Source organism: Eleutherodactylus coqui, chromosome 2, assembly GCF_035609145.1.
Source record: "Eleutherodactylus coqui strain aEleCoq1 chromosome 2, aEleCoq1.hap1, whole genome shotgun sequence".
NCBI classification, from domain to species: domain Eukaryota; kingdom Metazoa; phylum Chordata; class Amphibia; order Anura; family Eleutherodactylidae; genus Eleutherodactylus; species Eleutherodactylus coqui.
In genome coordinates, this window is record NC_089838.1 from 264,631,361 (window position 1) to 264,645,020 (window position 13,660).

At 41.6% G+C, this 13,660-nt stretch overlaps 1 protein-coding gene across 2 annotated transcripts in view; it reads left to right on the forward strand.

Annotated features, from left to right (window-relative positions):
- Positions 1–13,660, forward strand: part of SKOR1 (SKI family transcriptional corepressor 1) — a 41,540-nt gene that overhangs the window by 20,080 nt on the left and 7,800 nt on the right. For both annotated transcript variants that reach the window (XM_066589992.1, XM_066589993.1), the window contains exons 4-6: positions 1,240–1,350; positions 7,128–7,196; positions 8,275–8,349. In XM_066589992.1, the coding sequence (XP_066446089.1) occupies positions 1,240–1,350; positions 7,128–7,196; positions 8,275–8,349 (255 nt within the window). The remainder of the gene's footprint in view (positions 1–1,239; positions 1,351–7,127; positions 7,197–8,274; positions 8,350–13,660) is intronic.

Genomic DNA, 13,660 nt, shown 5'->3' on the forward strand with positions numbered 1-13,660 from the left:
CACACGAAGCGGATTTGCTGTGGAATTTCCCCGGGAAATTCACTGCAGCCGCTAATCTTGGGATTAACCAGCCATGTGGACAAGAATTTGCGAAACTCTCATCCATATGGGGCGGCCAATCCATTGCGGCAAAGCCGTATGGAAGCGGCATTGGAAGCCAGATTTAGAAGATGCAACATGTCTATTTTTTTCCCTGCTGCAGCCTCGGTCCTCTCTATGGGGAGAGAATGCCGGAGGCTGAACCTCTTCGAAACCCACAGCGAAATGCCACGGGCTTTGAATCTGCGCTTTTCCAGCAGAGTTCCTGCATTTTTTTGTTGCGGCCAAACCGTGGGAAATCCGCTGTGAACCTAGCCTTATAGCTTCACCTCCATCAAGCACAGGGATTTCTGGCGTTAAGGTTGTGTTTATAATGAATGTAACAGCCGTGAAGGGTCCGTTTCAAACAAATCCTGATGGATCCCATTTACTTGTAATAGGGTCTGTCAGCTTTCCTTTGGGGTTTACATATTTCTTCAGTAGCAATAACTGCGACACCTGATAGAAAACTGACAATATGAACTAAGCACAACATTTTTGTAGATAGATATCTGTGCATATACAGCACTCTGCAAACGTTTTAGGTAGGTGTGGAAATAATGCTGCAAGAAATAGAAGTGCTGATAGTTTTTTGGTCAATGAACAACAGAGAAAACTAAACCAAATCAATATTTGGCGTGACCACTCTTCGCCTTCAAAACAGCATCAATTCTTCTAGGTGCACTTGCACACAGTTTTTGAAGGAACTCAGCAGAAAGGTTGTTCTAGAAATCTTGAAGAAGTAACTACAGGTCTTATTTGGACGTAGGCTTGCTCAAATCCTTCAGTCTTCATGTAATCCCAAACTGCCTCCATGATGATGAGATCAGAGCTCTGTGGGGCCATATCATCACTTCCAGGACTTACCCTGAAGATAGTTGTCAATGGCAGCCATAGTCCTGCTGCAGAATAAATTTGGCATAGTACTATATTATATTATATATATATATATATATATATATATATATATATATATATATAAAAGGAGAGGTACAAAATACACATTAGCCTTCTCATCAATATGCAGTCGGTTTAACACTATATATTGGAGAGATCCATAGCTAAGCACCGCAGTGTAGCGTGGCTGCTAGTAAGTTTATGTAGGTCAGATGTATATAGTCTGCTCGCCTACAGTTAACACCTTGTTTATTACTTTTTAAGAGCAAGATTCAGAAGACAGTCATTCAACTGCTGAAGATCTGGAAAGCAGGAAGTCATTCCAAGACCAAAGGAGTCATATATCTCACACGAGCCCCGTACACACTGACAGAGGTAGGTGCTATCTCTGGCCCCATGCAGTATATCTTGCTAATGTAACATCCTCACACATTGCGAATGTTCCTTTCTCACTTGTCGAATAAATGAGCAGTTTGTGCTCTACCTACCAATCCCATAAAATGTGCGCATTACCCCATCTTCCTGTTTAATGCCCACATTAATAATACATCTTTGGCACTTCTTATTCACAATCGATAGAAGGAGATTTAAATCAGCAGTAAAACAGCTTGTCCCCTCCAGCTCTCACCGGATAAATATTTAAATAACTAACTCAATTGTTTAAAGAATAACCTTTCATGGGAATATGGATCTTACTTGAGCTCGCTGGTTTCTACAAGACATTTCTGCACCCAAACGATTGGACTTTGCTTACAGTAATAGACTAGGTCTAGACCGGGGCGCCTACACCAGCCAGTTCTCTTCGATTTGGTATTAAAAATTTACCGTTATCCAAAACAATCGACGCAAGAGAGTTTCCTTAACGGAAAAGACTGATAAAAAATACGCAGTCTCGTTTTATTGTGTTTTCTATAGGCTCTGTTTATAGTACGCTTATTCTGAGCAACGCAGATGAAAGCACTGAGCAGCAATTGTCTAATTTGTCATCCATTGTAATGTATTAATGTAATAAAATGCAAAAAAAAAAACAATCTGAATATTATCTTCCATGTTTATTTTTTAATGACTCTTTATTACACGCTTAACAGTGAGACAATTTGCAGTTTATAAATATTGGTTTTGCTATGAAGTAGATATTAGAAGATATTTGTAACTTTTGATACTTTGGGAATTTCGGAATTTGCAGCCCCTCCTTACTGAAGACGTCTTGGTATTACTTTGTCTTATTGGTATTCACATTAATGAAGCTATGCAAGTTGCCTGATCTCGGAAAGTTTTTCGATTTGAAGGATAATTTTGCAGTTAATTCATCAATAAGCTGATTTATTACAATTATTTACTGTAGCTAGGTTTTATTATTTATATTGTATCAACCGGATTGACGGAATTTCTTTACATTACTGGTTACAAATAAGAAGTATTATTTTTATGGTGCAACAAAAAGTGTAATCTAAAGCTTTTTTTTTACAGCTTTTGTAAATGGTGGGGGGAAGCTTATTAAGTTACATGGGTTTGTTTTACATTAGAAGAAGAGGTACATGTTTTTTTTGTTTTTTTTTTGTCTATGACATTTGTGTAGGAATTTTTGGAAGGTTCATACTTTTTAATCTTTGATTTCAGCTTTAGGGCTCATTCACACAGGCGCAGTTTTGGTCCATGAAAAATGCAGCTGTTAAGTCTGACCAAGACGTACTGTTTCTGTCCCTGAGGAATGGATATACACACACTATGATGAATAACACTATATAATAATAAGGAAATACAAAATAGAAGGAAAGGGAAACTGAGCCTAACTTTACTGAATTGATGGCCTCTACCTATCAGTGGAGTAACCACCCTGATGAGGGCAGCCCCACGGCAGGAAATGCTCTTGTTCCTGTGTGTGGACAAGGAAAGGTGACCATAGACGGATGGAAAACACAATAATGACACAAATAAAGTTTCATTTACATGCAAAGACAATCTTTCAAACGATTGAAAGATTGATAGTTCTAGTGATCATGGACACTAATACCCCTTAGCACTTTATTAGCATCATTTGCATGTAAATGAGCCTCTGGGAGCTGCTTGCAGAACACAGCAGGTGGTTTCAGCTCTGCAATCAGCTCCTTTGTTCTCGCCGAATACAATGTAATCAGTTGCTCCCCTGCAGAACACAGCATGCAGTCCCTGCTATTTATCTCAGGCTGAATCATGGATTTTAAGCTCACCTTAAAATCATCATTCAGCTAAAGAGTAAATGATGGTAGCATTTACACACAACAATTATTGCTCATATGCCATCATTTGAATGAATTTTGAGCAATAATCGTTGCGTGTAAATGGGGCTTAAGGCAGCGTTTTAGATGTAACAAAGCCCCAGAATAGGTGGATATAAACTGCTGACTTATCTGACTGACAAGAAGAACAGGAACAGAGAATGCTGACAAGACTAGATCTCCACTAGGTTGATGAATAGCCTGCTCCGTCTGAGAGGAGGTGCCGGAATATATAAACTTACATAATGTTTATTGGCCGGTGTAAAGGAACCACCCCTCCACTAACCAATCAATCCCCACACTCTGTAGTTGCCCAGTTGCGGCTGACACACTGTAACGTGAGTTTTTGGTGTGCATGTTTTTTTTTCTATATCTGTGTGTTATCCGTTTTTTTTACATACGGAAAAAAAAAATAGCATGGGGGGCCAAAGTGATGTCAGTTTTGTCACAACTCACAGAAAACAGGGTGTGCAAAAAAGTGACCACAATGAACACGGATGCTAATGTGTAAAAAACACATGTCTGAAAACGCCGACTAAATTCAGTGGGTCCGTGTGCTGTAGTGCTGTGTTAGTCAGTTTAATATGGACAGAAAATACGCCCGTGTGAATAGGCCCTCAAGAAGACGTTGATGAGTATTCCTTTTCGTGACTGCGGAATGTGAAATAAATGTAACTGCTGTGTTCCAGCGTATATCCTTGAGTGCACATAACAGAGTGCCTCCTACATTACGTCAGATTGTGATGTAACAGGATCTCATGTCCATATGAGGAAGCCACACATTTATCCCTATATCAGAAACAGGAAACTGATGACTTAGGCATAAGTTGGTCATAGAAGTAGCAATCATCATTAATGATTGGAACAATTTCACAACTGTTAATGATAATTAAGGGATCAGTTCCAGCTGATGCAAATCTGCTTCATTGGTCGTCAAAAAGTACAGCTCATGCTACAGTTACTAGTACTAGAGATGAGCGAGCGTACTTGGAAAAGCACTGCTCGCTCGAGTAATTTGCTTTATCCGAGTATCGCTATGCTCGTCCCTGAAGATTCGGGTGCCGCTGCGGCTGACAGGTGAGTCGCAGCGGGGAGCAGGGGAGAGCGGGCGGGAGAGAGGGAGAGAAAGATCTCCCCTCCGTTCCTCCCCGCTCTCCCCTGCAGCTCCCCGCTCCGTGCCGGCACCCGAATCTTCAGGGACGAGCACAGCGATACTCGGATAAAGCAAATTACTCGAGCGAGTAGTGCTTTTCCGAGTACGCTCGCTCATCTCTAACTAGTACGGTACCCTAGTGTCCAGCTTACTGTCTTAAGACACAAATACTTTGTCGAGCAATGCAATTGTATTGTAGAAAATATTTTATGCCACTTTCCTGACATGCTGGGGTCCGTTTTTGTTTATATATTGACAGACACATCATTCTTCCTCTACTTCATTGGCTTAGTTCTTCTATGATAAGACGTGGTATGTTTGGCCCTTGAACGCTAACGCCTCATTCCCATATGCCCTGTTATGTGTTGTTGTATAGTGAAACGTCAGAGGGAGATTGATGCCAGAACTGATCCCATTGTTTTCTCTGGGATTGTTTTTGGCATCTGGAACATCAGTTGTTGCACTGGATCTGCGGACTGCATGGTTTTTGTTATGCTTGTGCAGAGCTTATCCTACATGGTCTACATGGGTATAAATATAATGTCCTACCTGGATTGATGTACAATATTAATAAGTAAAGCAAAAATGGGGCAATGGAAAATCTGACCCAAACTAATTAATGCAATTACATCCTACCTAAAAGCAGAGCACTCACCTTGATGAGGACGACCCCACGTCAGCAACCTGGGGCAACCTTGACTTTCCCTAGTTGGAAAACAGGGATAATGTTTGCTACAGAGATGGATAAAAGGACACAGTATAGATGGAGACAAGCACAGAATGAGTCAGATGAAATACAAATGCAAAAAGAGCAATTTAGTCAGGAGGTAGATGTCACAACACTCCCGAAATATTCTTTACACAAACAGACAGAAGACTAGAAGTAAGCAAGGAATCATACAGAAGTCAGGCGGATGTGCTGTGGAGAGTTCAGACATCAGACCAGACCAACGGAGGCAGGAGTATAACCGCTGACGTCTGTAAGGAGGAGCCAGGATAAATATTTACAAATGAATGACGATTGGCTGGGCTGTCCCACCTCCCAACCAACCAATCCACCCATAAACAGCAGAAGATATGGCACTGTTAGTGCCCAGCACTAAAGTGACAATGGGCTTGCACAGGCTTGAGGACATAGTGGGCCGGGGCTGACGTTGTGATGTCACTTCTGACCCGATCCTCAGCCGGCGCTGGGACAGCTTTTCAGGCTATGGATGTCAGACCGGCGCTAAAATACATCATCAGTTGTTTCCGGCACATGCATAAAACAATTGGCCAGACAAAACCGATAATGCGAACCCAGACTTACAAGACGTGTAGGAAAACTAAGAACCTTGCGTATTACAGTAGATCTCTACCTCACCATGTTTGCTTTCCCTACATACACTACTACCATGTTTTCTCGAAAACAAGACACTGTCTTATATTAATTTTTGCCCCAAAAGAGGCACAGTGTTTTATTTTAGGGAAGGGGGGGTTTATACTCACCTGGTCCGCGGCGTCCCGTTGCCTCACGCTGCTTGTCTCCGGCGGCGATGCGGAAGTCTGCAGTGTCCTCCACGCTGAGCTATCCCCTTCTTTCTGGTGCCGGGCTTTGAATACCCTGCCTCCAGCAAAGTGAACGCTGTGATTGGATCGAGCGCCAGCAAATCACAGCCGACGCTAGATGAGCCAATCACAGCCATTCAGTGATGTCATTCACTGAATGGCTGTGAATGATTGAGCGCCGGTCTGATTGGCTGGCGCTCGATTCAATCACAGCGCTCGCTTTGCTGGAGGTGGGGTATTCAAAGCCCCGTCAACAGAAAGAAGAGTATTTCTCAGCGCACAGTACACGGCAGCTTGCCGCAGCGCCAGGAACCATCAAGAGGGCCAGGTGAGTATTGATGTTTTTTTTCCATGTACTTTATCTAGAGCTTATTTTGGGGGGAGGGCTTATATTTCAAGTCTCCCCCGAAAACCAGGGTAGAGCTCACTTTTGGGGTGGGTCTTACTTTCGGGGGAAAATGGTAGCTGTGTTCAGGTGCCAGATATCAAATCAATTTCCTACTACTACCTACCCAGTTAACTGGCAGTTGAATCTAATGGTGTGGCAGTACGGTAACATTACAGTCTATCATTGTTGGTGTCATAGGTTTGAAATGGAATATTAATCTGATGTGTTCCCGATGTTGCATGGGTTCCCCAGGATTTCTCCCTCACCCCAATATCCAAGCTTATGCTAATCAGCTTCCGTTTAAATTGACTCCAGCAGATGAAGAGCTAGATTGTGAGCCCCTCTGGGGACAGGAACGTATATAATCCATAACACTGCAGAATATGTTGCTGCTATACAGTCATTATTAATAAATACATAATCTCCGGCACATAAATCCTGTCCACTTCTCACCCTTATTGCAATGTTTTTTTAAAGGTTCTCAATGTAGCATCATTATATTCCTATGTAAATACAAATGTTAACATGTATTATTAAATGTTGCTGTGTGTTTTATCTATCCCATATCTGGGGTCTGGGACAAATCCCCATTCCCATTACTGTTAATCAGTTGAGACAGTTATTTTAAGTTGCCATAGTTTCCACTTAATATGCATTGGAAGAATTGAAGAGGGAATATTGTGTTTTATTAGATGCTGCAGGATACAATTACATTTGTTCTTCTCTTCCATGTAATATTATGTGGATCATAAAGGTGATTTTTATAGTAAGCATTAGTCTTACTGTTCTTGCTTATCACAAACAGGGGAAGACAGTCCAATCGATGTCACTGGGACCCAGTTTGTAGAAAAAGACATTGAGAACATGGCAAAAGGTTAGTGCAGTTTTCTGCTGATAGTCATCGTTGTAACCCTCTACTCTGCAACCAAGATGTATGACTATAGATGTGACTTGTATGACAGAGACGGTATACAGAAAATGTGTTCATGTAAACCAGGGTGGAGATTTCCATATGAGACTTTGATACACAGAGATAGCATTAATATATACCGTGACTCAGACCTGTCTATAAATATTGGTAATTCCATGGTTGAACACTCTGCTCTGACTTTTGACAATAGGTATCATAGTTAGTCAGGTAATGTATACATGCAGCTTATACTAATGCCAGTATCCAGACTTTTCCAAGGACAGGTATTCTTCGTTTACTTATAAGCTATGGAAACCTTTGGGAATAAAAACATAATACACACATACCTTACTAAATCCCTGCAGAAAAACGATGCACTTATTTGGGGGTGTTTTGCATTGAGTTTTCCTTCTTGTGCATTTAGAAAACCTTATAGTTTGTTTGCAGACTCTACTACATTTAAGTTCCTAGCTTGGGGCATTCCCAGCACTAATTAGCTGGTCTTTGTCATGAACCTGCAGAAGCTCAGCTCCCCATCTCCTCTCCTCTTTCAGATGCTGTGTAGCATAACCACGCCCACTCAATACTACTCACCTATCTTTCCTCTATCTCATCCTCTCTCTGAATAGCTGCTGATCAGTTCCCCCTCACTGGTGATAAGAACAGAAAATTCAGAGTGTAAAACAACCCTCTGTAATAGTAGCTTTCTCTGCTCTCTGTTCTCCTGATCTCCTACGCCATACCGCTACACTGTCATACAACCCTCTCGAATAGGCAGTAAATGCACATTCACAACAGGGGAGTAGGCTAGGAAAGGAGTCGGACAGTAAACTCTGGCTGATAGAATTTGCTAAGATTTCAGTCTTCCAATCTGCAATGTCTTGGAAAACAATTCAAGTGTAGAAATCAAATAATCAGAGGTTTTTTAAATTAAAGCCAGTTACAAAAAGTCTTTATTTTCGAAAACACATTGATTTAAAAAGAGTGCAAAGGTGAACACAACCTTTACATCCTTCCCATCTAACTGATCATTTTCCTACAGATGAGCTGCAAAAATTGTTAGTGGAACAGATGGATTTGAGGAAAAAGCTGGAAAGGGAATTTCAAAACTTGAAAGGTATGTTATCCACTATTAATAAGGGATTTCTATTCCTGTCTTATTCTCTTTTATGACTCCGCCATTTTTCTTATACTTTACCTGCTGATCTGTGCACATGTGAGCACGTGGTAAGGCTTCTTACTCTGGCTGGTTTCACATACAGTGTACTAGTTGCAGAACTTTTCCACAGCCCAATTCTGCAACAATGTACAGTACAATATTAGTGAATTTGGTTTAAATAAACCCTGTTCATTTACAGCGGAAAACATCCACTTCAGATTCAAGTCATTCTGTGGATTTCTAAGTCCCCAGCATGCTCTGTTTCTTGCAGAAAATACACTGCAGACTTCATTTATTTCAATTAAATGAGCAAAATCCAGGTTTAAATTCACACCAGAATCTGCAAAAAAAATCATATGCGGATTTCATTGCGGATTTTGGTTCCAGTTTTTTTGTGCAGAAATACAACAGATATTTTCTGCTATGTGTGAAACTAGTCTTACAAGGTAGTTTTGTGCTGCTGTTATTTTACCGCTATGGCTATATATGCAGTAGATAAGTGAAAGTATTCTATGAGTTGCCATTCACATGGTCCATTGTTCCCATTTGAGGTACTTCTGTGTCTTCATAGTATGTTGAATTTGTTTTAAACCAGGATTATTACATGAATTATTAATATGGGAGATGTTACAATGCCTTGGGCAGAACCACCTATTAGAAGGTAACATTCCTGCAAGTCAATGTCTGACTTTTTAACAGGCCTTCTAACAATGACTGGAAAAATAAGCCAGAACCACAGTTTCCTCCAGAAGGAAAAGCTAACTGTTACTTTCATGCAGGGCTTATCCACCTGGCCTCCACGAACGAACTAAGTAATGGGTCAAAGCAAAGCGTATTCTGGTCCAAGATGGACCACAACAACATACACCTACACAATGGAAAAGGAAAAGTAATTCCTAGCTAATTTTTCGGAAGCGGACCCTGCCTACAAGCAGTGATCCTCATGACAGGAACAGCCCTGCGTCTTGTACCTAAGGACCTAGTCTGTCCCTAGATTAAAAGTAAGAAAGAGGAAAGAACTAATCAGATGTTAAACAAGCCACATAGGTACTTAGACACAGGTGTCCATACACACACCCCGCATCAAACAGGACATGAATTTAGATGTACCTACACCCACGGATAGAAAAAATGCATTCAGACCAAGGCAGGTGGGGGAGCCGGGCGTCGGCGTCCCTGTGGACGCAGGGCAACTCGGGCGTCGGCATCCCTGCGGATGGAGGATGACTCGGGCACCCGTGCGCCTACAGACACAGGGCGACTCGAGCGTCCGCGCCCCTGCAGATGGAGGGGGACAAACAACACCAAGCAGAACAAAGTCTAGAATCAAACACCAACAAATAGGCTACACCAATCAGATACAACATAGAGCTAGACTTACACACCAAACTGGATCCAGACAGAGAGCTGCACAGCACACATCCTCATAGAGATAGGAAGACAACAGAATGAACCACACCAAGCTATGGGTGTGCCCGGGTTAGGTATACTCACACTGTAGCTGATTCGTCAACCAGGGGATACACCTTCATGTGGAGCAAACAGTCCATACACCATAGGAGATGTTACAGCAGAGTGGAGATGAAGGCCCTAGTAAGATACTACCCCAATTCCTAAAACATTTGGACGATGCGTAAAATGTTAATAAATGTAAAAAAAATGCAATGGCTTGTGAATCTAATAGAACCATATTTTATTCACAATAGTACACATATCAGAAGGGGAAAGTGAGATATTTTTCCATTTTCTTTAAAAAATCTCACTCATTTAAAAACTGATGGCAGCAACACATCTCCAAAAAGTTGGGACAGGGCCATTTCTTCTATTATGTAGCATCCCCTCTAGAGATGAGCGAACGTACTCGGATAAGCACTACTCGTCCGAGTAATGTGCCTTATCCGAGTACCGCTGTACTCGTGCTGAAAGATTCGGGACGCGCTGCGGAGCGGGGAGCTGCAGGGGAGAGCGGGGAGGAACGGAGGGGAGATCTTTCTCTCCTTCTCTCCCGCCCGCTCTGCCCCGCTCCCCGCTGCGACTCACCTGTCAGCAGCGGAGCGCCCCGAATCTTTCAGCACGAGTACAGCGGTACTCGGATAAGGCACATTACTCGGACGAGTAGTGCTTATCCGAGTACGTTCGCTCATCTCTAATCCCCTCTTATTTTTACAACAGTCTGTAAATGTCTGGGAAGTGAGGAGACCAATTGCTGGAGTTTTGGGAAAGGAATGTTGTCCCATTCTTGTCTGATGTATGATTCTAGCTGCTCAACAGTCCTGGGGAGCCTTTGCCTGTTTTTTTCTTTTTGTAATGCACCAAATGTTTTCTAGTGGTGAAAGGTCTGGCCTGCAGGCGGTCGGTTCAGCACCCGGACTCTTCTTCTGTGCAGCCATGCTGTTATGATGGAAGCAGTATGTGGTTTAGCATTGTCTTGCTGAAATATGCAAGACCTTCCCTGGAAGAGACGTTGTCTGGACGGGAGCATATGTTGTTCTAAAGCCTCTATATACTGCTCAGCATTGATAGTGCCTTTCAAGATGTGTGAGCATAAGCACTGATACTAATTCTACCTCATACCATCAGAAATGCAGGCTGCTGAACTGTGCGCCAATAACAAGCTGGATGGTCCCTTTCCTCTCGAGTCTGCAGTACACTGTGCCCTTGGTTTCCAAAAAGAAATTCAAATTTTGATTCCTCTGACCACAGAACTGTGTTCCATTTTGCCTCATTCATTTTAGATGAGCTTTGGCCCGAAAAAGACGCCTGCATTCCTGGATTGTGTTGATATATGGCTTCTTCTTTGCATAATACAGCTTTGACTTTCACTTGTAGATTGCACAGCGTACTGTTCACAGACAATGATTTCTGGAAGTATTCCTGAACCCATACAGTGATTTGCATTACAGAATCTTCCCTGTTTTTAATGCAGTGACGCCTGATGGCCCGTAGATCTCAAGCATCCAATATTGACTGTTAGCTTTTGTCCCTTGTGCACATGCATTTCTCCAGAATCTCTGAAGCTTTTGGTGATATTAAGTAGTGTAGATAGTGGGATATTCAAAGTCTTTGCAATGTTACGTTAAGGCACATTTTTCTGAAGTTGTTCCACAATTGTTATGCGTGAATGTGAAATATGAGAAATCTATAGCACAGCTAACACTGCTGGCCTGGTGACCCCCAAACACTAATTCAGGGAACACAAAACCTTAAAATCTTTATCAGTGGACTATTTAAGTATTTATTTATTTCTCTACTCATCCTGTTGTAGTATTCTTTTAAGTGCAAATTAATCACATCCATGTCTGTAGCTTGTCATAAGTATGTGTGTATATATATAAATAGTTGCATGCCCCTTCAAAATCTATTTTATTATGCCTGAGTAAGAATCCTGAGAGGTTTGAAAGCTCGCTATAACATCATGTATTTTTGTTAGCCATTAAAAGCTATCATATCTACAAGATTACTTGGTTTCTCTTACTGGGAACAATCACATTTTGCTCTACTGGCTAACATGGTAGCAAACTTTTTCAAATTTCCCATAGGAACATGCATGGTCTTTTACGTCTCCCCACACCTTTTAGGTGCTCTCCGCAAGGAGAAACTGTACACCTCCTGATCCTAGAAATAACAAAGAACCCCATTGCTTTAATATAATAATCACAATTAGTAATCTAACAGAAGGTTCCCAAGTCTGTTTCCAAGTACTTTTCTTTATAAATTGAGGATCCGTTCCTTGAGTTGTCCCTCCTGTTGTGTTAAGTTACTGCAGGCGAGCAGAACCCACTATTTTATGGTATCTTTTAATAAGTAACAGTGCTCTTTTTTTAATGCATAGCATTGATGCTCTGGCCTGGTCTGCAGTGAAGACTCGAGCAGCCAGTCTGTCCACTGGGACCTGTAAATCCGTGTATACGCTACATGAGCCCCATGCAGGTCACAGAGTGAATACACATTACTAGCATTTATTATAACTAATATTTTACTATAATAAAATATGCCATGTTTCCTGTATAACTAAGATGCAGAAGATGCTAGCACCAATATTTGGTGGTTTTTTTTTAATAGCAAGTAAGGACTACAATTAGCGAGGGATGGCTCTTGCGAGGGTCATGCTCTGAGCAGTAATGCCTATTATAAATGTAAATGCTGCCATGAGTGAAATTTACATATCGCGCTGCCAATAATGTTGATTTTTATGACAGTATGATCTATTAAGAACAACACTATGAAAAAGATTTAGCATTGATTTTTCTTTTTTTTTTTCATTTAACCAGCCAATTATTATTACGCTCACTTAGAAATGAGCCAATGCTGATGATTATTGACCAATGTAAATAAGCCTTTATATATAAGTATCTATAGTATAGCACACAGCCATGTAACAAACCAATAAAACTTAAGATACCTTTACATAGGTCGGTTCATTGCCCGAATTATTGCTGGAAGCAGCGAATTCGGGCAAAAGTCGTCCCGTGTACATGTGGCCGCTGACTGGGCACTGAGCAAGAAATCACTCACTTTTTAGAGTCGCATGGTATTTAGTGGGACTAAATTGTTGGCCCGTGTAAACGACTGCCGGTTTACTGTGAATGGAGGCGCGTCCATATATACCCAATGATTTATGGTTTGAACAAGCAGAGTTTACTCAGGCAGCCTGATTATACAGGCAGGCACATCGTCGGCTCGTTCAAAAGAGAAATCATTCGGTTGCTCACATTTGCTGTATAAGTGAATAAGAACGATCGAATGATCGGCATTTAAACTGAACGATTAGTGAACGAGCCAACGATGATTTTTATGCCTGCAGAAAATGAACGAATAGCAAACGATTTATCGTTTGATCGTTGGCCGCGTTTACACTGAGCGATTATCGTTCACTTCCGCTCGTTCCGTGTAAAAAGGCAAAAATGGAGAAGGTTCTCTTTTAAGAAATTTGCAGATGATATAGTTGTTATAAAACAATATAACTTTATTTTCTTGTCCAACAGCTGTAGTGATAATGGTCACAGATGACACTTGCTGGGATAAAGAGGGAACCCTCTATTCTTGGTTTACAGGGACCCTCTCAGCTGGTTATAGCCTCTGCTAACCCTGTCAGTCCACTCACTATTCTAAACTGTATTTCATGGCCACTCGCTAGGCCCCAGGTCGGCCAGTCTCTTCTATCTGTTGGACACTCAAATACAAGGCCAGTGCATCCACAACCCTCATCAGTAATGGTTCCTCAAAGTCTCTCAGTCCCTCTCGTGGAGAAATACTGCTTCTGTATCAA